Source organism: Anabrus simplex, chromosome 6 (assembly GCF_040414725.1).
Source record: "Anabrus simplex isolate iqAnaSimp1 chromosome 6, ASM4041472v1, whole genome shotgun sequence".
NCBI classification, from domain to species: domain Eukaryota; kingdom Metazoa; phylum Arthropoda; class Insecta; order Orthoptera; family Tettigoniidae; genus Anabrus; species Anabrus simplex.
Genome location: NC_090270.1, coordinates 347224735 through 347249116, shown reverse-complemented (window position 1 = coordinate 347249116; position 24382 = coordinate 347224735). Strand labels below are relative to the sequence as shown.

At 40.9% G+C, this 24382-nt stretch overlaps 1 protein-coding gene across 1 annotated transcript in view; it reads right to left on the bottom strand.

Moving 5' to 3' along the window:
* LOC136875812 (sodium-coupled monocarboxylate transporter 1) overlaps positions 1–24382 on the bottom strand; it is a 365001-nt gene that overhangs the window by 101071 nt on the left and 239548 nt on the right. Inside the window, exon 11 of the mRNA XM_067149424.2 lies at positions 19478–19661. Coding sequence (XP_067005525.2) covers positions 19478–19661 — 184 coding nt within the window. The remainder of the gene's footprint in view (positions 1–19477; positions 19662–24382) is intronic.

Below are 24382 nucleotides of genomic sequence, written 5' to 3'. Positions count from 1 at the left end.
TATTATTATTATTATTATTATTATTGTACCGGGTGGTACACCTCCATGCCGCTAATTTAAATGCGCGCCAGTTAAAACTCCTCTGCTGGAGGAAGTCTGAACTTTATTGACGGTATTAATTTTCTACCTTCTCAGAAGATGTCACTACCTGTAAATTTTGGAGTTTTAGAACTGTGTCACTTTTGATGTGTTTTTGTTTCGCTTGAAGTAAGAAGTGTGAACTTTCTCTTCTAGAGGACACTACTGAAGATCTACAATAGTGCAACCTAGTGCGGAGTCAAAGAACTATTTTTTTGGAGAAAATTTAATTTCAAGAGTTTGTTCTTTGTTAAATTTCTTTCTGTCATTGTTTAAGTTGGCAATATTTACCCCTTTCTTCCCCTTGTTATGAATGTATCCAATCCCGAATTTCTTCTATTAATTTCTGACCAATCTGGTGTATCTTCCCCCAACTTGAATCTGTTGCGGGGTCCTACCCAATAAAGAGTTTGTGGGAGGGTGTTTTCTTTCCCCTAACGCCTAGAACCTTCCGCGAGAGGATATAAACTGCTGATTTTCGGGTCTCCGGGCCACTTCTGTTCCATCTTTCAGTGCGTAAGGTACACAGCAGGGGGCGGGAAGCGCCTCTTTCTTCTCCAGCCGTTCAACACAAGGTAATGGCCAATTAATAACTTCTTTCGTTGCTAGATCAGCAGTTTAACTCTCGGGGCGGGTTCTAGGCCTTCCACCATGTAACTTTCCTTTAAAATGTAAAAACTACTGGTATCTATTCTATCTTTCAAACGACATATCGGGATAGAGAGTGCTTAACCCTCTCGAGCTCCCACTCACATCGTCTTGAGGTGAACTTATTTTTCTCAACCAATTCTTCCGTAATGTAATGTAAATTGTTATTAAGTCACCTCTGTAGTATGGGATTAGCCCTTGTATTAATGGCCTAGTGCCAAGTAGGTCTTAAGCAAAGTGTATTAGGAGTGCTAATTCGCCTCCTCTCAAATTGTATTTTAGAGGTCATGTATTAACTTTCTTGTCATTTAACAGACCTCAGTAGGTTGGGTATTTTACCCCTGTGTATATGGCCTTTGAGGACAGCTTAAAGGTGGAGTTCGGAGTGGCCTATGATAGGCTTGTATTTTAAGGGGAAGTTGCCCTTTATTGAAAATTGTGTCTCTGCCTCAAGGAGGCTTTTGGGTGTAATTGGAAGCAAATGTTTCTGGCATGTTTGGGGGTTTTCGGCCCCTTTGTTGTATGGTGTTCATTGTAAGGTTGGGCTCTTTGCTCAAGAATTATGTTTCTGACTTTTGAAGCCCCAAATGGGGTACCTATGTAAATGTATTTTTCAATCGTGTTTCGGCTACTAAGTACCTGTTCTATTTGTTGTTACCTAATTTTGCAAAGAAAATATAACCTTGTTAAATTTTAAAATTAATTTCACTTTAGTAGCTTGAGACCTATTCACCACCCAGCACCTTCTTTCATGCATAACTACCACCAAAACACGGTAACAAGTGGTAGCAGAGCGTGGTTGAATGGGTCTCAATTTAGCCCCTTTTGACGGCTAGACATTGTTTTGATCAGAACTCTAACCATTTTCTCAGTTGCTGGAATTTTTTTTTTGACTTTTCAAAATTGTTCGGTCATCATGCCCGGCCCTCGCGATGTTCTCCTTCTCCGAATCAAATTAAGCGTGTGCAAGGCAGGCTATATCATTTTTCGAATAGGGTTAACGATCTGTTGTCTCTAAAACTGAATGACGTTCAGAGGAAGGAAGCTAGTACGCTCCTGGAAAATATTTCCGAATTATCTAGTAAGGTCACTCAATTGTTAACTGGGGAAGTTCCTCCCAAATCTGATCAGCCCACCATAGTGAATGTAGGTAGCGAGGAAGAACCTGCTAAGGGAGAAGTAAATAGGAAAACCGTTGCTGCTCAAACTATCCCTGCCCCATTGGACAACGAATCTGAACGTCGCGCATCATTGAGTAACATCCGTTCTGAATTAACTTCTTTGCCATTGAAGCCTTTACCTACTATGTCACCCGGGTTTAGCAGCTTGCCTCATCCATTGGCAATGTTGCTCAGAGGTATTTCTAAGTTTTCCGTTAATACCACCAGTGATGTAATTTCATTTTTAAGATTTCTAGTTGAATTTCAGGATCATGCCCTTGTGTTTTCTCTGTCTCCATGTCAAATTTTGCAAATTATCTATCCGTATGCTATAGGTATTCTCTCAGACAAAATAGTTAGAGCCATTGCCGAGCAATCATCTATTGAGGATTTCCATGCCCATTTGCTAGCTAACTTCATCCCGGCTAGGGCCAGGTCCTCCCTTATTCAGAAGTACTATTATCGTGTACAGCGCTTGGATGAAAACTTGGCTGATTTCATACAGGACATTAAGTTTTATACTAGGGTGTTTGCCCTTCATTTTCCTGAAGATCAGATTGTACAGGCTATTGTACAGGGAATTTCACCTCCCTATAGGTCATATTTGTGTTTCGCGGCGTGCCCGCAAACCTTCTCTGAACTTGAAGCATTGGCCGTCTCAGCGGAAGGAGTTAGATGCGCCGATTCTTTGCGTGTCGCGAAAGAACCCCCGCCTTCCTTTAGTAACACTCGGCCTCCACCTCGCCGACCAGTCAATCCCCGTAAATGTTATGCTTGCGGGTCGCCTGACCATCTGCGCAACAAGTGTCCGCTGATCAAGTCAAGTGGGACAAGGAATGGAGCCGGGTCATCACAAGGCTGTTTTAAATGTGGGGCTTTCTCACATATTGCCAAGAATTGTCCCAACTCAAATAGCACCCCCTCCTGCTCAACTTCTGGTGCAAATTCCACCTATGCCAATAATAAAAAGTGACTAGTGGCTTCGGCTGAGTCGACTAATCCATCTTCCCGAGACTCAGCCCCTAGTAAACAGGTTGTAAATGCAGAGAACGATCAGCCTTCAAATTCATCTTTTGAATGCCCTAAAGAATGTCTTAGGATTGCGGCGGATACCCCCGCACCTGTTCCTTTTCTTAAGATTGAGTTAAATAACGAGCCTATAACAGCTCTCTTAGATTCAGGCAGTGTTTGTTCGATTATTTCGGCTGAATGGTATTCTAAATTGAAATCGGTTTGTAAACTTCCTGACTATGTCTCTTCTCCTGTTCAATACGTTTCGGCTAATTCATCTCCATTAGAAATTCTAGGTTCCTTACTGGTCAAGATTCGTATTTTTAAGTTTACATGGAAAATTAAATTGTTTGTGGCCAAGCAATTGTCTTGCCCCATTATATTGGGAGCTGACTTTATTTCTCACACTGGTCTTGTGCTCGATCTCCAGTCTAGGTCGTGCACATTCAAATTTGCTTCTAGTTGTAAAATACCACTATTAAAGTGTAATTCTGTGTCATGTTCTTCTATTTCGCCTACCCAGGATGAGATGTTGTTAGACCTTAGACATCTACCTGAGGAGCAGGCTGATAGTATTCGCAAACTGTGTCAGTCGTTTCCCGAGGTGTTCTCTGATACTCTTGGTGTTACTGACCTTTTTGAATACAAAATTGAGGTCACGGATTCGATTCCTGTCCGTTTTCCACCTTATAGGCTATCTCCACCTAAAATGAAGGCTCTGAAAGAAATTATCGATCAGATGTTGAAGGATGGTATTATTAGGCCCTCTAAGTCGGCGTATTCATCGCCTATTTTTCTAGTCCCTAAATCCCAAGGAGGCTTCAGGCCTGTCATTGATTACAGGGCTCTCAATCGGAAGGTGGTGTTGCAATCTGTGCCCCTTCCTGACCTTCATTCTTGTTTTTCATGGTTTCGTAAGGCCAAGTTCTTCACCATCTTGGACTTAAATCAGGCCTATAATCAAATTCCCCTTGCCGAAGAGTCTAAACACCTTACAGCGTTTGCCACGGACTGGAATTTATATGACTACAACCGCGTGCCTTTCGGGCTCCCTACGGGAGCAGCTGTGCTCACTAGGCTACTAGATAGGGTCTTCTCCGACATCAAATTCGAGTACTTATATCACTATTTAGATGATGTCGTCGTATTTTCAGAGACTTTTGAAGAACATCTAGATCATCTGCGAGAAGTTCTCGATCGCTTTCGTAAGGCTGGGTTAACTGTTAAGTTGTCCAAGGTTGCTTTTGCTAAGCCCTCTATGTCATTCCTAGGGCATATTGTGTCACCCGATGGTGTAGCAGTCGATCATTCTAGAACACAGGCCATCCGTGATTTTAAACCTCCCAAGGACATTAAAGGTATCGCCAGGTTCATTGGTATGGTGAATTTCTTCAGAAAGTTCATTCCTAACTTTGCTAATAGAGCGGCACCCTTAAACCTTCTTCGTAGGAAAGGCATCAAATTCGAGTGGGGACCTTCTCAACAAGCCGCTTTTGAAGATCTGAAATTAGCTCTCTGTAATGCCCCTGTCCTTGCTATGCCTGATTTCTCAAAGAAATTCATCGTCCAAACGGACGCGTCATCGTCAGCTGTAGCTGCAGTCCTTCTTCAAGAGTCTGAACTATGGAGGCGACCCATCGCCTATGCATCTAGGACTCTATCGACTCAAGAAGCCAAGTATTCCATCTATGAGCTCGAAGGGTTGGCAGTCTTATTTGCCTTAGAAAAGTTCCGTCTCTATCTGGAACATGTCAAATTCGACCTGGAGACAGATAATCAAGCCTTAAGCTGGGTCTTAGGTAGGCCGCGTCGTACTGGTCGTATAGCCCGCTGGGCTATTCGTATTTCCGCCTTCCAGTTTGATGTTAGACATATCAGAGGTACCGAAAATGTTGTTGCTGATGGACTCAGCCGTATGTTTCATAACGACGTCGAGACCCACGAACCGGTCGACAGTTCATCACCTTCCGAGTCCATACTATCTGGTGTTAATGCCATCTTAACAGATGCTCCCTTGCTTTTTAGGGATATTGAGAAATACCAACGTGAAGATCCGACGCTGGCTCCGATAATGGAAACCCTTTCTTCTGGGGAACATGCTGTCCCTTATGTTCTGAGGAATGGTGTTCTATGTTGCCCTTCGAGGCATGATAAGTTGATGAAAGTTGTTGTTCCAGCGGTTCTCGTACCTATGATCTTCAAGTATTATCATGAGACCCCATTAGGAGGGCATCTTGGAATCTTTAAAACCCGTGAAAAGATTCGTGAAATGTTCATCTGGAAAGGTATGGACGGCGAAATTCGTGAACTTGTAAAAGCTTGTAAATCTTGTTTGCTCAGTAAACCGACCATGTCCACCAAGGTAGGCCTCTTGTCTTCTCAGCAAGCGTCGCGCCCCATGGAACGCCTGTATATTGATTATGTAGGACCCTTCCCCCAGTCAAAGGGGAATGCCAACAAGTTCATCTTTGTATGCGTAGATGGTTTTACAAGATTTTCGTGGTTATTTCCGACTAAGCTGGCTACCGCTCAGTCTACAATTACTTGCTTAAATTCTATTTTTGCTTCTTTTGGTCCGTGCCAATATATTGTATCTGATAATGCTAAGGCTTTTACATCTAATCTTTTTCGTAAATTCTGTTTTGACTTGTCCATCTCTCATGTAACTACTTCTGCTTATTACCCTCAACCATCCCTGGCTGAACGGGTTAACCGTAATCTCAGGTCCGCACTTATTGCCTATCATCATGAAGATCATTCCAGGTGGGACACGTCCCTGCATTGGATAGCTTTTGCTTTGAATTCGGCGGTTCATGAATCTCACAAGTTTACTCCAGCTTCTTTGATGTTTAAGTTTGTTCCCAACACGCCGCTCTCTAACCTCTGGTCTCTGAGTGACATTCTGCCCGAGACAATAGATCCGGACAACATTAAAGATCTTTGGAAGAAGGCTAAAGCTAATCTTAAAGTATCTCATGAAAAAGTTAGGGAAAGGTATGATCGTGGACGGAGACCCACCCCTTTAAAGGTAGGTGACCAAGTAATGGTCAAAAATTTTGTTCCCGCGGGCAAGCTTGCCCCCATATTCCATGGGCCATGTGTTATTCTCGATTTCCTCACCCCGGTTACGTTGTTATTAAGCAATCCAGCCACCGAGAGGATATTTAGGGTTCACCTGTCCCAGGTGAAACCTGTGTAATTTCTGTGTTAACTTGCTTCATATTATTTTGAAAGGATATGAAGGTTATATTTTTTTTTTTTGAGTTTCGCTTTTAAGGCATTCTGCCCCTTCTGTAATATTTTGGTTTTAGATGTAAGCCTTTTGTAAAACAACCTGCCCCGATCCGTTAAACTGCCATCCTGTCCTTGCCACGGCCATTACCACGCTCCCGTCTCCTGCTCCACCTTACACAGTGGCTTAACTTATGCCATGGATATTTGCACGCCGCTGGCCCCTCAACCTCTCCACAAGCCTGTACCCTCAAAGAAGATGATAGTCCAACACAATTCTGCCGCCTAGCTTTAATGTTTCAGTGCCCCCGCAGCCGCGCGGCGCTGTCCCGCGGCTGGGTTCGAGGACGGGCCCCCTCGGCCCCAGCGAGGACGACATGTGCACGGCGAGCCGGAGCTCTCCTCCCTGCCTAGGCTGATATGCGGCGCACGACCTGCTACTTGCCCGCAGCCTGTATATGTTCACCGCGGGCGCGGCGTGCTTCAACACCTCTGCTCCCCTCATAGTGCGGGCGAGCGGTATCTCAGGGTACTTGAGGGGTCCGAGCGGTTCCCTTTGGACGCAAGCTGCAACGGCCGGTCTGGCCATCCAACTTAGCCTACATCAACTACATGGACAGTCACTATAAGAGATGACTACACTTGGGAATTCAACAACAAATTTGGTGGACATTGCAAAATTTTTCATCACCTTTTAAAAGATTATCTTCAGAAATTCGCCTTCTACAAACATAAATACTTTACGTTACCAATTACAACAAAATTTTGGAACTGAATCAAACCCAATTAAGAAATTTCTCAAATACTTTTGCAATTTATTTTAATATCAACATCAAAATTTGGACCTTATTTTCAAACAAAAGTTTATGTTCTTCTGTGTTCCCCCTTAGAGGAACTTTTGGGGGGGAGGTCTGTACCGGGTGGTACACCTCCACGCCGCTAATTTAAATGCGCGCCAGTTAAAACTCCTCTGCTGGAGGAAGTCTGAACTTTATTGACGGTATTAATTTTCTACCTTCTCAGAAGATGTCACTACCTGTAAATTTTGGAGTTTTAGAACTGTGTCACTTTTGATGTGTTTTTGTTTCGCTTGAAGTAAGAAGTGTGAACTTTCTCTTCTAGAGGACACTACTGAAGATCTACAATAGTGCAACCTAGTGCGGAGTCAAAGAACTATTTTTTTGGAGAAAATTTAATTTCAAGAGTTTGTTCTTTGTTAAATTTCTTTCTGTCATTGTTTAAGTTGGCAATATTTACCCCTTTCTTCCCCTTGTTATGAATGTATCCAATCCCGAATTTCTTCTATTAATTTCTGACCAATCTGGTGTATCTTCCCCCAACTTGAATCTGTTGCGGGGTCCTACCCAATAAAGAGTTTGTGGGAGGGTGTTTTCTTTCCCCTAACGCCTAGAACCTTCCGCGAGAGGATATAAACTGCTGATTTTCGGGTCTCCGGGCCACTTCTGTTCCATCTTTCAGTGCGTAAGGTACACAGCAGGGGGCGGGAAGCGCCTCTTTCTTCTCCAGCCGTTCAACACAAGGTAATGGCCAATTAATAACTTCTTTCGTTGCTAGATCAGCAGTTTAACTCTCGGGGCGGGTTCTAGGCCTTCCACCATGTAACTTTCCTTTAAAATGTAAAAACTACTGGTATCTATTCTATCTTTCAAACGACATATCGGGATAGAGAGTGCTTAACCCTCTCGAGCTCCCACTCACATCGTCTTGAGGTGAACTTATTTTTCTCAACCAATTCTTCCGTAATGTAATGTAAATTGTTATTAAGTCACCTCTGTAGTATGGGATTAGCCCTGGTATTAATGGCCTAGTGCCAAGTAGGTCTTAAGCAAAGTGTATTAGGAGTGCTAATTCGCCTCCTCTCAAATTGTATTTTAGAGGTCATGTATTAACTTTCTTGTCATTTAACAGACCTCAGTAGGTTGGGTATTTTACCCCTGTGTATATGGCCTTTGAGGACAGCTTAAAGGTGGAGTTCGGAGTGGCCTATGATAGGCTTGTATTTTAAGGGGAAGTTGCCCTTTATTGAAAATTGTGTCTCTGCCTCAAGGAGGCTTTTGGGTGTAATTGGAAGCAAATGTTTCTGGCATGTTTGGGGGTTTTCGGCCCCTTTGTTGTATGGTGTTCATTGTAAGGTTGGGCTCTTTGCTCAAGAATTATGTTTCTGACTTTTGAAGCCCCAAATGGGGTACCTATGTAAATGTATTTTTCAATCGTGTTTCGGCTACTAAGTACCTGTTCTATTTGTTGTTACCTAATTTTGCAAAGAAAATATAACCTTGTTAAATTTTAAAATTAATTTCACTTTAGTAGCTTGAGACCTATTCACCACCCAGCACCTTCTTTCATGCATAACTACCACCAAAACACGGTAACAATTATTATTATTATTATTATTATTATTATTATTATTATTATTATTATTATTATTATTATTATTATTATACCGGGAGGTACATCTCTACGCCACGCATTTAAATCTTGCGCCTAAAAGAACACCTCCACTGGAAAAACCGTGAACATGAAACTAGACCTACTTAAAACTTTACTCACAAGATGTCACCACTAATATCTGATGGAATTTTGTTATTTTGAACTTTCCTGTACTGTGTGAATTTCTACTTGTTATGTTAACCATTCATCAAGAAGTTCGGACATTCTTCCATAGATGTCACTGCTAAAAAGACTATGTTCAAGCACCCTGGTGCGAAGTGAATGGACTTTTCATTTAAAGAAGTTTTGTATTCACAAGTTTTTTACTAATTGATCTTAATTTATTTTTGGGTTGGCAATATTTATCTTTTCTTTCCACGTGTTCTGAATCCAACCGATCGAGAATTTCTGTAATAAATTTTCTACCAATCACAGTCTTATTTTTCGACTTTGTGTGTAACTTTTAAATTAACCAATAAGTGTGAGAGGATGTGGCTGGTTCATTCGTGAAAGGTCACGAACTTTCCCCGAGGGTTTATAAACTGCGAATTTTCACGTCTCTTGGCCAATTCATCGTTATCTTAGTGAGTGTGTGTGTCAAGCAGGAGGCGGGAGGCCTCTTCGTCAGTTCCTAGAACTTCAACCAGGTAATGGCCACTTGACATCTTTATTTCTTGCTAGCTCTGCAGTTTAACCCGAGGGAAAGGTCCGAAACTTTAACTATGTAACCAACTTCTCTAAAATGTAAATCTCCTTTCGGCTAATGAAAACCCCTCATAAAACTAATGGCAAATCGGGAATAGAGAGTGATATACCCTCTCGAGCTCCCCTTTATCTTGGTTTGAGGTGGCACATTTGTTTCTGCAATGTATTAAACTTATCTCCATCCGCGCTACCTCAGTAGTTTGGGATTAGCCCCTGTTTCGTCGGCCAAGTGCTCAAAAGGCTTAAAAAATTTTTGTAGGTCAAGCTTCGACTCCATTCAAGTTGTACTCGGGCCGTTTATTTAACCTGTTCTTTTTCACTAAGGCCCTGTAGGTTGGGTACTAGGTACCTCTGTGTACTATTTGTAAATAGCGCCTTAAAACGCCAGTGATTATTAGATTTTCATGTTGTGTTGCCTTGAGTAGGCTTGGAATACTGAGAGCACCTTAGCTCTTTTTCAAGTGTTGTAAAAGTGCCTCTGGGAGGCCTGATATTGTAGTTTAAGGAGCTAGTGCTGCATGTGTCAGGGGATTTCTGCCCTTGTGTAAATTTGAGCTAGGAGCTCAAGAATTGCAATGCGAGAGGTTTGAAGCCCAGATTTGTTAACTGTCACTAAATTTTGCATTTTCTTGTCTTGTCTCAAATTTGTCATGTACTTGACGTTACATTGTTATGATAATTTGCTAGGTTTCAATTTAAGAAAATATAACCTTCAGTTTAAGTTTTAGATTCTTTTCTTGACATTATAGTTAGACCCATTCACCTCGGCACCTTCTTTCACCTCTTTATGCTCCACGGGTACCCCCGTAACAATTGTTATTATTATTATTATTATTATTATTATTATTATTATTATTATTATTATTATTATTATTATTATTATTATTATTATTATTATTATTATTATTATTATTATTATTATTATTGTGGCGGGAGGTACACCTCAACACCCTGCATTTAAATGAAGCGTCTTGAAGAACGCTATCTAACATAAAAGTCTTGAAACACCTAGTGCTAGAAGTTGGGACGTTGATCAGCAGATGTCACTACTAAACTGATAGAGTAATGTGTTATTTTAAGGTTTCCTAAACTGACTGGATTTCTTTTAATTTTCTTGGGTGCATCACAGTTTGCAACAACTATTTCAAGATGTCTCTATTTAAGAACTGATGTCATGCACTCTGGTGCAAAGTGGAATAAGTAGAAATTTGAAGAAGTTTTGTGTTTATAGGTTTTGCCTTTGCTGGCGGGACCTAGTGTTTACAGTGCACTATGTCTTCTGGTATGGGCTAGAGCAATCTTGTTACTTTCATTGATCTGTCTCAGCTTTATCCTTGGCTTTGACAATATGAAAGTGACTGAGGTATGAGTGATGCTAGTAATGCCATTCCTTCTGCAGCCAGTCCCTGCTGTGAATGGTGTGAAAATATTGCTCATAGGGTCGGTTGGTGCATGCATTTCAGTGGGCTTGGCAGACTGATATGTAATAGCAACTTCTGGCTCGGTGAGGAAAGCAACGGGAAACTACCTCGCTCCTCATTTCCCTAGTACGCCTCTTCAGTGATGCCTAGGCCATCTATGACAGCTGATGGCAGAGCTGTTGAGGATCCAACCAGCCTTCGGGCTGAGGACTAAACATACATACAGGTTTTTTGAACTGAATTGACTTTCCTTATTCTTGATATTTCAATGGTTGCAACACTTCCTTCTCATCCCGTCAGCTTTGTTGTCTGGCCAATCATAAATTTTGATTTTTGATTTTTCAGCCAACCATAGGCTTGTTGAAACTTTTCAACTTCCCAATAAAAATGAGAGGGTGTGTCTGGTTTTAGTCCAGAGCCTTCTTGAACCCTCCTCTCGCGTATAAAAGCTGACGCCTTTTCGAGCTAACTTGTCTTATTGATCGTCGTATTACTGAGTTTGTGTGTTATGAGAGGAAGTGGAGGATTTCATTCTTCGACAGGCAGAACACCATCCCAGGTAATGGCTACCATATTTATATTTTTATTTATTTTTTTATTTATTTATTGTTATTTTTCTCAGATCTACAGTAAGAATACCTATTTGATCCGTTAAAGAGAAAATAACAATGTCCAACCTAAGCCAAAATTTACACTCTATGAACTGTAAAAAAAAAATACATATCACACTCTGTGTGCTGTACAGAAAAGGAAAAAAAATAATGTAAGGATTAAACAAATATGAATAGAACAATATTTCTATTGTTTTCCCAGGATATGCAATTAAGCTGTATTATGTATGTCACAGACCTTCGTGCCCCTGCTGAGTAAACACGCAAACCTATGCACATTCCATTCCTCCTACATTTCCTCTACTTGACTCCCTCTGAGTTGCTGATTCCTTACTTCCGTTGCACACACATTCTGCTACAACGTACTCTGCACACGTTGCAAATTTACCACTGCACTACTTATCCGTTCCTGGTTGTCTTATACAGCCATTCTTAATCTAATTTAAATAATCAAATACAACCAACTTTGCTTACCGATCTACCATTAATTAATGCATCACTTATCAATACCATTTAAACTGTGCTGTCTCTCTTATCATCCATCCATCATCACCTTTCATATTTGACACTTCAATTAGAGTCCTCCATCTAAACTTCACTACCTTTCTTATCATCCATCTATCGAACTCCACAAACCATACACATACAGACACCATCGCTTGCATAATTACCATCTAAACTTCGTTCCATCCATCATCTAAACTTTCACTACCTCTCTTATCATTCATCTATCGAACTCTACAATTCATCCATCTTATACCTAAAAACACTTGAATAAATACCATACCATTACAATACACTTAAAAACACCTTGTCACCTCGTAACCTTTCTTAACCTTCGTCCATATTTACAGACACCATCACTTGGATAAATACCATCTAAACTTCACTACCTCTCTTATCATCTATACCATTTAAACTTCGCTACCTCTCTTATCATCATCCCTCTTGATACTTCCAATCCAGTCGTCATATCATCACTTGAATAAATACCGTATAATTAATCCATCCATCTTTTACCTAAAAACACCATCACTTCAATAACAATTACACTACACATCATCCATCTATCGAACTCCACAGCCATCCATCATTTTCCAGGCCACAATTACTTCAACAATTAGATACACATACTGACACCATCACTTGAATAATACCATCTAAACTTCTTTACCTCTACTCATTTCCATCCCTCATCTAAACTTCGCTACCTCTCTTATCATCCATCTATCGACTCCACAATTCATCCATTTTGTACCTAAGGACACTTGAATAAATACCATACAATTACAATACACTTAAACACCTTATCACCTCGTTACCTCTCTTATCTTTCATCCATGTATACAGGCACAATCATTTGAATAAATACCATCTAAACTACGCTACCTTTCTTAAGATCAATACCATTTAAGCTTCGCTACCTCTCTTATCATCCATCCCTCATCATCACCTTCCATTCTTAACACTTCAAATCCAGTCGTCATATCATCACTTGAATGAATACCATATAATTAATCCATCCATGTTTTACCTAAAGACACCATCACTTCAATTCCAATTATACTACACATACAGGCACCATTACTTGGATAAGTACACACATACAGACACCACCATAAACTACACTTCCTCTCTTGTCCTCCATCCATAGGCAAACTATGCTACTTACTACTGTTACTTGACTTTTTACTTCTCGTAATTATTCCTTCCATTTTTCCTTTTTTGTCCCATAGGTCCTTCAAACTCAAGCTTCTCCCTTTGATCACGGCACTTCTTACTTCTGCTTCCTCCCTCAAACCATTATTCTCGCTCCGATTCTGTCCACTTGTCTCCTCCTGTGATTCTTTTTCTTCCCTCGCGCAGACCTCCGACACTAGTTCGTCCATTAATTTCCTGGCTACTTCCATCCTCCTTGCATTTACTTTTTCTTCAGCTCTTTTCATGATCTCTTCCCAGGAACCCCATCTACTCAGTGTTCCTTCATTTACAGTATGTACATCAGCCCTGGTAGTTTCTTCTTGCCTCGAACTGTCAGCCCTGCTTTTTTGTTCTTGCCTCACATCATTCCTGGTAGTTTCTTCATGTCTCAATCTCTCAGCCCTGCTTATTTCTTCTTGCCTCAAACTCTCATACATTAATTTCAGTTTCGATATTGTCCACTTTCGGGTCCAATTCCTGTCGCTCACTACAAGTATCTGACCACTAATATACGCTTTCAATCCCTGAATTTTTGCTTTCACAAAATGTTTCTTAAGAATTTTAAAATTTCTACTCTCTTCTCTTCCGAAATCTCTCTTAACTCTAATGTTCTCACACTGTAGATTACCAGTGTTCCTTATCACTATATCTGCCATCAATGAAGATAGCAGCGACACTTTTATGGGCCTGTGCCCTCCCACCTTGCCAACTCTCTCCACATTGTCTATATCTACCTCACTGAAATTTATTTTCATTTTTTTTTTTGTATAACATCTACCACTTTGTAAATAATGTCCACTTTAGATTCTGCCTTTTTTTCCTCCACCCCATAAATAAATATGGATTTCTTCTTGCGCTCCTGTCTGCAGACTTCAATTTCTTTCTTCAGGTTTACCATCTCTTCTTCCATATTTTTTATTTTCTCTCTTAGTGACACCAGTTCTTTCTCGCTGCCTTCTATCATCGCCTTCGTATTTTTCATATAATCCTGGATCCACTGTCTCGTCTTTTCTTGCTCCTGGACTTGTTCTTGAAGCATTTTCTTTAATTGTTCAAACGGACATACCTCCTGTATTACTTCTCTTACTACTTTCCTCATAGCCTCTACGTCTACCCAATTCATCGTATCTATCTCCTTGCCGACCGCTTGGCCTTACCGCTTCCCCACTCCTACTCCACTCCACTCAGCAGGCGCACACCACACGACACGTCCGTCCTCCTCACTGGCTTAAGCTAGACTGACCATATTTATATCTCAGTAGTCATCTCCGCAAGCTGTGTAATAGTCAGTTTCCTAAAATGTAAACTTTCTTCCTTCTCATGTAAAAGTACTTAACTGAAAGCCAGGGATAGAGAGTGCGTTACCCTCTCGAATTCCCCTTCAACTAATCTTGAGGTGACTGTGATTTTGTAACCGTTTTTGCTTGTAAACTGTAACTTAACTTGTCCATCTAGTCACCTCAGTAGTTTATGATTCGCCTCTGCGTCGTCGGGCCACAAGCCCAAGTAGGGTTTTAACCTCTTGATTTCACGGAGTGCAAGTGACCGCCTCCATACGGGGCCAGTAATTGAACCTGTTGATTTCCATAAAGGCCCGGTGGAATGGATACTAGATACCCCTCTGTAAACTGATATGGTCTTGTAAATTGTAGGTTGTGTCTAGAGAGGCCTGAAAGTGTAATTTCGAGTGAAGACGCTTTAATCTCTAGTGTAAGAGGTAAAAGTCGCCTTTAGTAGGCGGTTAGGGTTTGGGAGCGCAGTCTCCCCGAGCATAGGGGCTCGTGTCATGTAATATTGAGTGGTGCCTTGTAACTTGTAACCGTTGGAGCAAAGTGCTCTTCAAAATTGTGTTTTGGGAGATTGCGCTCCTTGTCTACCTAACTAAACGCAACATTAGTAATGTTGGGACCTTTTGTAAATTATGAGCTTGAAGTTCAAAACGTAACTTACCAATGCTTGGTTTTTCTGGTTTTCAATTTTGTATAAAACTACCTTTGTACCTGGAATCTTGTTTTTTTATTAAAATTGTATATCTGAAAAGAATCCCAAACCGAATCATTCGACTCAGCATGACGTTAAGATCGAGCATTGGCACTACCCGAGCAATACACTGTTGTCAAGAACCACGTCAGTGAGCCTTTTGATTCTGGGGAACTCGCACCAGCATGCAAGAGATTAAACAGCAAGTGAGTAGCTCACTTTGCAACAATCAATTCCAATTCACTCCTCAAAGTTCGGAAACACAAACATGTCTCTGATACCTTGCCCAAACAAAATAACCTAATAACAGAATTACAGGAGACGAGTTTCACAGATCAGTCAGCTTTTGAATCAGAAGGGTAAAGGATTTTGAAAGGACCAGGAAAGAGAGTGATTAAAAACGTACCTCTCCTGAGAACGGGTTTCATAGTAAATAAACGAATCCTAGAAGCAATAACTGAATTCACTTCCTGAAATGGCAAAATTTAAGAGGACAAATTGGGACAAATATTCATTTATACGAACGGGAATTACGGATTGGAATGTATTACCAAGGGAGATGTTCAATAAATTTCCAATTTCTTTGAAATCATTTAAGAAATGGCTAGGAAAAAACAGATAGGGAATCTGCCACCTGGGCGACTGCCCAAAATGCAGATCAGTATTGATTGATTGATTGATTGATTGATTGATTGATTGATTGATTGATTGATTGATTGATTGATTGATTGATTGATTGATTGATTGATTGATTGATTGATTGATTGATTGATTGATTGATTGATTGATTGATTGATTGATTGATTGATTGATTGATTGATTGATTGATTGATTGATTGATTGATTGATTGATTGATTGATTGATTGATTGATTGATTGATTGATTGATTGATTGATTGATTGATTGATTGATTGATTGATTGATTGATTGATTGATTGATTGAAGCTCTACTATACGGTAGTCAATGAACACCCACCCACGAAAAACAGCAACAAAACAGGTCCAGAAAAAGTAGAGGACTTCTGGGAAGATTTGGGGGAAACAATATCCACAGTACCAACTAACAATGTGATCGTATTCCTTGGAGATTTTAATGCACAACAGGGGAAAGAAAAGAGATTCAGGAAGATCATTGGAGAATATCCAGCCCACAAAGGGACGAATTGAAATGGAGAGGGACTGATAGAATTATGTGAGTCCTTCAATCTGGTCATGAAATCGACAAACTTCAAACACCTCCTGAGAAAAGAGAAAACATGGATAACTCCCAACCCCAGCCTGGAAAAGCTCCAAACTGTTCATGTAGCAAGCTCTAAACATGCAGGAAAGGAGACCCAAAATATAAAAGTAGTGAGGGGTAAACTTAAATTCCGATCTCCAAGATCAAAGTTAAGATCATTCCAAGGACCTGAAAAAGCAGAAACAGAGTTCAAATGACAAAGTTCGACACTGAAAAGCTGAGAACACATACAATTTCACAAAATATTTGAACAAACGGCAGTATCAGGGATGGGGACAAGTAAAAGAGGCCGTGTTTGATACTGCAGAAATCACTGTTCCTCTGTAGAAAAGGAGGAAGCATACGTGGTGGTCATTTGAAGGTGATGAGACGAGTGGAGACGCCGCAAGGCGTGGGTGAATTGGTGTTCCCAGAAACTGCCAATATCATCAGGGATCTCAGGATAAGTTACGAGAAAGGAATGTTGATCCAGATCGAACAGGACTTTCTGAAAACATCACCCGGGACTTTTATAAAACATTCAGATGTACCTTGAGTAGATATGATCCACCAAGTCTGACCTTCAGAAACCAGGAAAAAAGAGTATCATACAGTGATGTGGAGAACCGTGGGATCGTTTTGTAAAACTCCTTAACTTTGAAGCGCCATCCACGAGTCTCCAACTGTGGAAGAAGTCGGAGCATTATCACGACTTGAATAGCAATAAAGCGGCTGGAGAAGATGGAATTATAGTGGACCTTTAGAAATATGCCGATGATAGAGCGGTCGTTGAAGTGACAAGAATCCTGAGCAATATTTGGGAAGAGGAGAAGCTACCAGATGGACGGACATCTGTGTTGTTACGCCCACTTCAAGAGAAAGGAGACAAGAAAGATGTTTACAATTACAGGTGAATATCGCTACTACCAGAAACATATAAGATATTTTCAAAGGCACGGCTACATAGAGCAGGAAAATAATTTGAGCCACAAATTGGTGTGTATCAAGGAGGTTCTAGAAAGGGCAGGTAAACTGCGGAACAGATTCTGAACCTAAAACTGATCATTGCATACCAGAAACAGAGAAACAAGAAATTCGTGCGCACATTTGTGGGCTTCAAAAAGGCCTGCGATTCTGTAGAAACGGAAACGATCGATATCTTACAACCTCCCCTTCTGTTCAATTGTGTTCTTGACACAGTGGCGCTGCAAAATGGGATGCAAGAAAAAGGGAATTGCAGTTGACTGTTCAGCCCTTGCGGATGCCATTGTGTTGTTTTTTTCTGCTACTTGCTTTACGTCGCACCGACACAGATAAGTCTTATGGTGACGATGGGATAGGAAAGGCCTAGGAGTTAGAAGGAAGCGGGCGTGTCCTTAATTAATGTACAGCCCCAGCATTTGCGTGGTGTAAAAGTAGAAAACCACAGAAAACCATTTTCAGGGCTGCCGACAGTGAGATTCGAACCCACTATCTCCCGGACATTGGGGTTCTGTCAGAGTCAGTAGAGGAGTCCCAAGGATCAGCACCCAGATGGATGACAGTGAGAGAGAAAGAATTCAGAAAGTGGAGAAGTTCAAATATCTGGGAGAGTGGATAACAATAACCTGTCAGGCACTATTATCGATAATCAGGAAGATTACCTTGGCATATAAACTACCCATGAACACTTGCAACAAGAAGAATAACTAGATCAATGCAAAACTCAGAATCTACCAGATAGTCATCCGCCCGGAGGCTTTACATGCAGCTGAATGTTTGAACATGATAAAAACAGGATTGGTCAAGAAGTTGGAACTAGTGGAGAGAATGATTCTGAGGAAGATGCTGAGACCCCAAAGAACAGAGGATGGAAAGGAAAGGAAACTAAGAAATATATCTCAAGATGTAAATGATCTCAGATACCATCTGGAAGAGGAGAGCCATCTTCTTCGCACATAGCTACAGAACGAACCCGGGAAGACTGACCAATCAGGTATTAAGACTTTTTCAGATCAGGGAAACTACACTGCGCTGGTACCAGGAGGTGAAGAGGGACCTGAAGAAATTGGAATCACCAACAGTGATGCTTACAAGTCGAGGATCAAGGACACAAAGAGGCTTCAAGAAGAAGTTAGATCCCGTGCCCAAGCGTCATGGACAGAAGAAAGAAAGAGATTGCCGAGTGAAGAGATGAAGGAAAACTGGACGAGGATCAAAGCCTAGAAACAGATGAAGCTGAATTCGAATTAACGTGGTCCATAGTCAGCCAAAACGAAATAATAATAATAATAATAATAATAATAATAATAATAATAATAATAATAATAATAATAATAATAGTAATAATAATAGCTATTATATGCCGAGTTGTAGACATTCTGAAGGATGGTTGTCCAGTTTTACTTCCTCCTAAAACAAGAATCACCACCACCACTTTCTGAAGTGGGATAATACGTCGTACGCTCTAACAATAGTAAAGCTCGATGAACGTTCCACTCCTCTACTGGAGGAACAAAGAATTTCCCAGCACCATTTCCCATAGTCTCTGCCGTTAGTATACCCATGGAAGTGTGTTTTGATTTCGGGTGTAAGGTCCTATCCTAGCATTCACATCAACTCTCGGAAAATAAAGCACATACAATGAAGCTGCTTAGTTTGAAAGCAAACCACTCAATTCTGACATTTCATCCTGTTGTGAAGTTCGTTGCAAAAGCGGTTCCTTTAGTTGAGAAGGAAGAAAAATTCATTGTTACTTGAAGAATGACTTGGCCAGGTCTGTTAACACTGCTGGAAGTCAAAGTGCCGACATGGATCTTGCGCAATTTAAGTGGCCTTCAGCTTGTGCCGAGATTCGATCCCGACACCATGAGTACACAAGACAAGCCCTTTCAAATTTTATTCTAACTCCTCTAGTCAGTGAAGCAGATGCCACATTATTAATCCTCCTACGAAATAATGGTTCAGCCAGTGTAAATCAATGTAGAAATCGCATGAAATTATACTAGAAATACCTTGAATGTTATGCTGTATGGCTTGTACTAAGCATTCAGCTGGTGCAAGAAATGGAAAGAGTTTTCCAAAATTCCCACTTTTCTAAACTTTGAGTAGAAGTTTTTAATGGATCTACTTTGATCTTTATCTGGCTTGTATACAAAGATCCGAAAACAATGTTAGCTTAGGCTTATCGCAGAACATGAAGCAATACGCTCCGAATGCCTCGTCAGAGAAAAACTCTTAGCAAAAACATACAATTATTGCATAAGATATGCGGCACAAACCTGAAACAAGTGTCCGAGCTGCTCAACCACCAGCACTAAGGCGACACAGACTGCTCCCATGACGATCACCACCGTCTTCATGAGTATGCTGGACTGTCTCTCAGTCAGCGGCTTGGAGCGGAAGGTCTTGAAGAAGTCCTCGAGTATGACGGCCGCCATGGAGTTCAGCGCCGTCGACAGAGTGCTGGTGAACACAAGAACTTCCTTATTACCAGTTATTTCAGATAGCACTCAACAAGACTGACTTTATATGGCCCGGATGTGTGACACCTGACCGGAGAACCAAGTTCTGAAAATGAACTGAGATTACGACTTCGTCGCGTTTTGCAAAACTGAACTCCGTTTACACATGTGTAGTTCAAATGTAATCGGTGTTCAGAAAAGTGAACGTTGTAACACCGCAAAACAAATGAAATACGAAATAGCTTGTGTTATGTGTGGTGTGTGAGTTGCAGGGATGTCGGAGACAGCACAAACACCCAGCCCCCGGGCCACTGGAATTAACCAATGAAGGTTAACATCCCCGACCCGGCCGGGAATCTACCCCCGGACCCTCTGAACTGAAGGCCAGTACGCTGACCATTCAGCCAACGAGTCGGACTCTTATGCAGATAAGATACAAGGAAACACTTCTTCATGGCTTCAGGTCTAGTTCAATGTTTAATATGTGTAATATCTAGGTTCAAGGAGATTAACTGACGAATGTTTGGCAGTCAAATATGACATTAGATCAAGCAGAGATTATCTTAGATTAAATCGGAAAATCGAAGTTCAACTTGATTGGCGGCCATTTTTCCTCGTTAAACTCAGATCAAATGTTTTATACAACGGGCCATGTGTACACGTCAGTAAGAGAGTCCTACTATAAAGTTAAATAGGGGACAGTTAGACAGCAGTAGAAAAATATTTTGTTTAGATCTCATGTCTTCAGAAACTGAAGAAGTTCTTTCAAAATGAAGTTGCAGTATGTTTTATGGCGCAAAATATGTACAAACGATGGTAATTTGGATTTGACGAATGAAACGAGGCACCTACAGAAAACTTCGCGCTGCGGGAAGATCTTGTTCCGATTCATCAGATGTAAATCACGATTCTTCTCATGAGTTAATATGTCAACCCATTTCCACCTAGCGTAACTATAAGCTGCTACTGAAGAATGTTTCTTGTGAAATAGAGAATCAGTCGACAATGATTATTCTTAAATTAGACTGAAAGTCTATGGCTGAGCAATTTTCTTTATATGCTCTAGTATCTATTTATATACACTGTTTCTTTAAAAACTTAAATTGATTCAAGAGATCTGGACTGTTGCATAATATGTTTGTGTATTATGTCATACAAATTGTACAGTTAGTTTTATGTTTGTGGATATAACTATGTCTTATGCCTAGGGTCAACGTAACTCGACAAGATGTGTGACGTAAGTGTAACTATAGCAACCGTTCAGGCAGTGATGTAAGGTATTGTTACCTAGCAACCGTGCTGGCAGTGATGTAAGGTATTGTTAGCTAGCAACCGTGCTTGCAGTGATGTAAGGTATTGTTACCTAGCAACTGTTCAGACAGTAATGTAAGGTATTGTTAGCTAGCAACCGTGCTTGCAGTGATGTAAGGTATTGTTACCTAGCAACCGTGCAGGCAGTGATGTAAGGTATTGGTACCTAGCAACCGTGCAGGCAGTGATGTAAGGTATTGTTACCTAGCAACCGTTCAGGCAGTGGTGTAAGGTATTGTTACCTAGCAACCGTGCAGGCAGTGATGTAAGGTATTGTTAGCTGGCAACCGTTTATGCTATGCCTTATGGCTGGCCGTGGCCGGGAGACATATTCATGAAATACACGACACTTTGCGAGATATCGCAGGACATTGATTGCCAGCGCACCTAGCGGAACGGCCTTGAAACTGAATGTAGTAGTGATATCAATGAGGTGGTGTAGTGTGAAATTTTGTTCTTGGATTTGTGTTAAGAAGAATATTTTCGTGAAAATATAATTTATCCCGTGACTAAAGATTTTGAAATCACAGTCATACAAGCATTGAAACATGTTTAGGAAGGTTTGTGCTGTTTTTCGCTGCATTAACTTTGAACTTCTTCAGCTGTCGAAATCTTTCTTCCGCTTACCTCGAGACAAAATAATGGAGTCGTTCCTAACAATAGTGAATTTATTATGTGTGAGAAAGTCTCCGTCTTCTTAATGTACTCAGGTTTATTGCCTCTATCTCCCTTGGTGAACATTAAGTAGTTCTCCTTGATTTTTGTTTTAGGTTGTTCAATTGTTTGTGAGCTACTGAGTTGTTATTATTATCTTCCTTAATATTCTTAACATTTCTTAATGAAATGAGGGTGAAGATGACACATACACCCAGCCCCCGTGCCAGCGAAATTAACCGGGCATAGAACCCGTGACCCTTGTGACCAAAGGGCAGCACGCTAACCCCGGAAAGCCTTAAGAACCTCCCGCAGCGAGCACAGTATCCTTTGACCTGCTGAATGAAAAACCTCCATTTCATTCGGCGAGAACATTTTGGTATTCCCGCTTGTTAATTATGCCGTAACAGGAATTTTCCTATCGATGGTGACTTTTGCCGCAAAGAGATGAGTGAAACTATTAAAATACCAAAAGTTGAAGCCGCCTATGTGAGAGCCTATTTTAGGTGCTAGTAATCAGTTTTGCATGCTTCTGTGATGGTTGGAAGTGTGCTGTGTTGTCTGAATATGAAGAGAGAAGTGTTGGAAGAAACACAAACACCCAGTTCCAGAATCAGAAAAATTAATTGCACGCGATTAAAATCCCCGACACGGCCGGGAATCGAATCCGGGACCTTCTGAACCGAAAGCCTTAATGCTCACCATTCAGCCACGGATTCAGGAATAACGAAATCATTATTGAATTTCATTATTTCTATCAATTTTAACATGCAACTTTTGCAGTTTCAATCTTGCCACCTAATGTGTAAGGTCGGGCCGCCAGGCGGGGGAATTCCAGTATTGTCTCTAATGTATTTGATTACGATAATTTGTTTTTCGTAAACGGAAAAGTGGTTCATTGAATGATAGGGCCCGTTCATATTACTTAAAATTTAAAACAACGGATGTTGTATGGGCAAATCGGCTGAATGGTCAGCGTTGAGGCCTTCGGTTCAGAGGGTCTCGGGTTGAATTCCCGGCCGGGTCGGGGATTTTAATCTCGCCTGATTAATTTTTTGGCCCAGGGTCTGGGTGCGTGTGTTTGTTCCAACGCTCTCCTCTTCATATTCCCACAACACACTACACTACCAACCACAACAGAAACATCCCTCCATATAGAGTTGCGTTAGGAAGTGCATACGGCCGTAAAACAAGGCCAAAACCACATGTGCGACACAGTTCGCACCCGCGTCCCCACAGGTGTGGGAAAAGCGGTAGAAAAATAACAAGAAGAAGGATGTTGTATGGGCAAAACAGAAAGGAGCAACATCGAAAAAAATTGGCATGAAAAATATTGAATAGGCCTATTAAGTTTGTCAAATTGTCAATACAGATTTAATTGAAGCAAACGTGGGCTAATTATGGTTTGTAGTGATGAGTACTTGTATGGAATTATTTTCTTCTGCTAGCATTGTAATAGAAGTAAGAACATGGAAATCTGAATTTACCAAATGTCCATTGGGAAGGAAATGCGAACGACAGGAAGCATGACCAACAAATGGCAAATAAGTTAATATGGGAAAAACATCCTGGATGTGGTGCTGGTAAAACCAGATGAGCTCTATAGAGAAACCGAAGTAACAGACGGCATTAGTGATCACGAAGCTGTTTTTGTCGTAGTTAAAAATAAATATGTTAGAAAGGCAGGTCTTAAAACAAGGACTGATAGGCAGTACCATATGGCTGATAAAGCAGGCATGAGGCAGTTTTTAAAAACTAACTATGATCGGTGGAAAACGGTAAATAAAAATGTAAACAGACTCTGGGATGAGTTTAAAGCAATTGTTGAGGAATGTGAAAACAGGTTTGTACATTTAAGGGAGGTAAGGAATGGAAAAGACCCACCTTATTATAATAGAGAAATAAAGAGACTAAGAAGGAGGTGCAGACTGGAAAGAAATAGAGTTAGAAATGGCTGTGGAAGTAAGGAGAAATTGAAGGAACTTACTAGCAAATTGAATCTAGCAAAGAAGTCAGCTAAGGATAACATGATGGCAAGCATGATTGGCAGTCATACAAATTGTAGTGAAAAATGGAAGGGTATGTATAGGTACTTTAAGGCAGAAACAGGTTCCAAGAAGGTCATTCCAGGAATAATTAATGAACAACGGGAGTGTGTATGTGAGGATCTTCAAAAGGCAGAAGTATTCAGTCAGCAGTATGTAAAGATTGTTGGTTATACGGGCAATGTCCAGATAGAGGAGGAGACTATTGCTAAAGAAGTATTAAAATTTACGTATGACAACAATGACATTTACAATAAGACACAAAAGTTGAAAACTAGAAAAGTGGCTGGAATTGATCAGATTTCTGGGGATATATTAAAGAGTACCCTATCTGAAGTACTTATTTGATTATTGTTTGCATGAAGGAGCTATACCAAGTAAATAGCGAGTTGCTATAGTAGCCCTTGTGTATAAAGGAAAGGGTGACAGACAACCCATCTCTACCGCCTCAAAGGCAGTGTCCTGGAGCGTGAGACTTGGGTCTAAGGATACAACTCGGGAGAAGGACGAGTACCTAACGTGCGATGCTGAACAGGGGTCGTGGGATTTAATGGCGTGTAACTTCCGAAGGGGCTTGGTGCAAGTCTTTCGAGCTGAAGGGGGAAGGAAGCGGCCAGGTACCATCCCCGTATCTCCCTGGAAGAGAAGTGGGAAACCACGGAAAACCACTTCGATGATCGCTGAGGTGGGAATCGAAAGACCCTCTACTCAG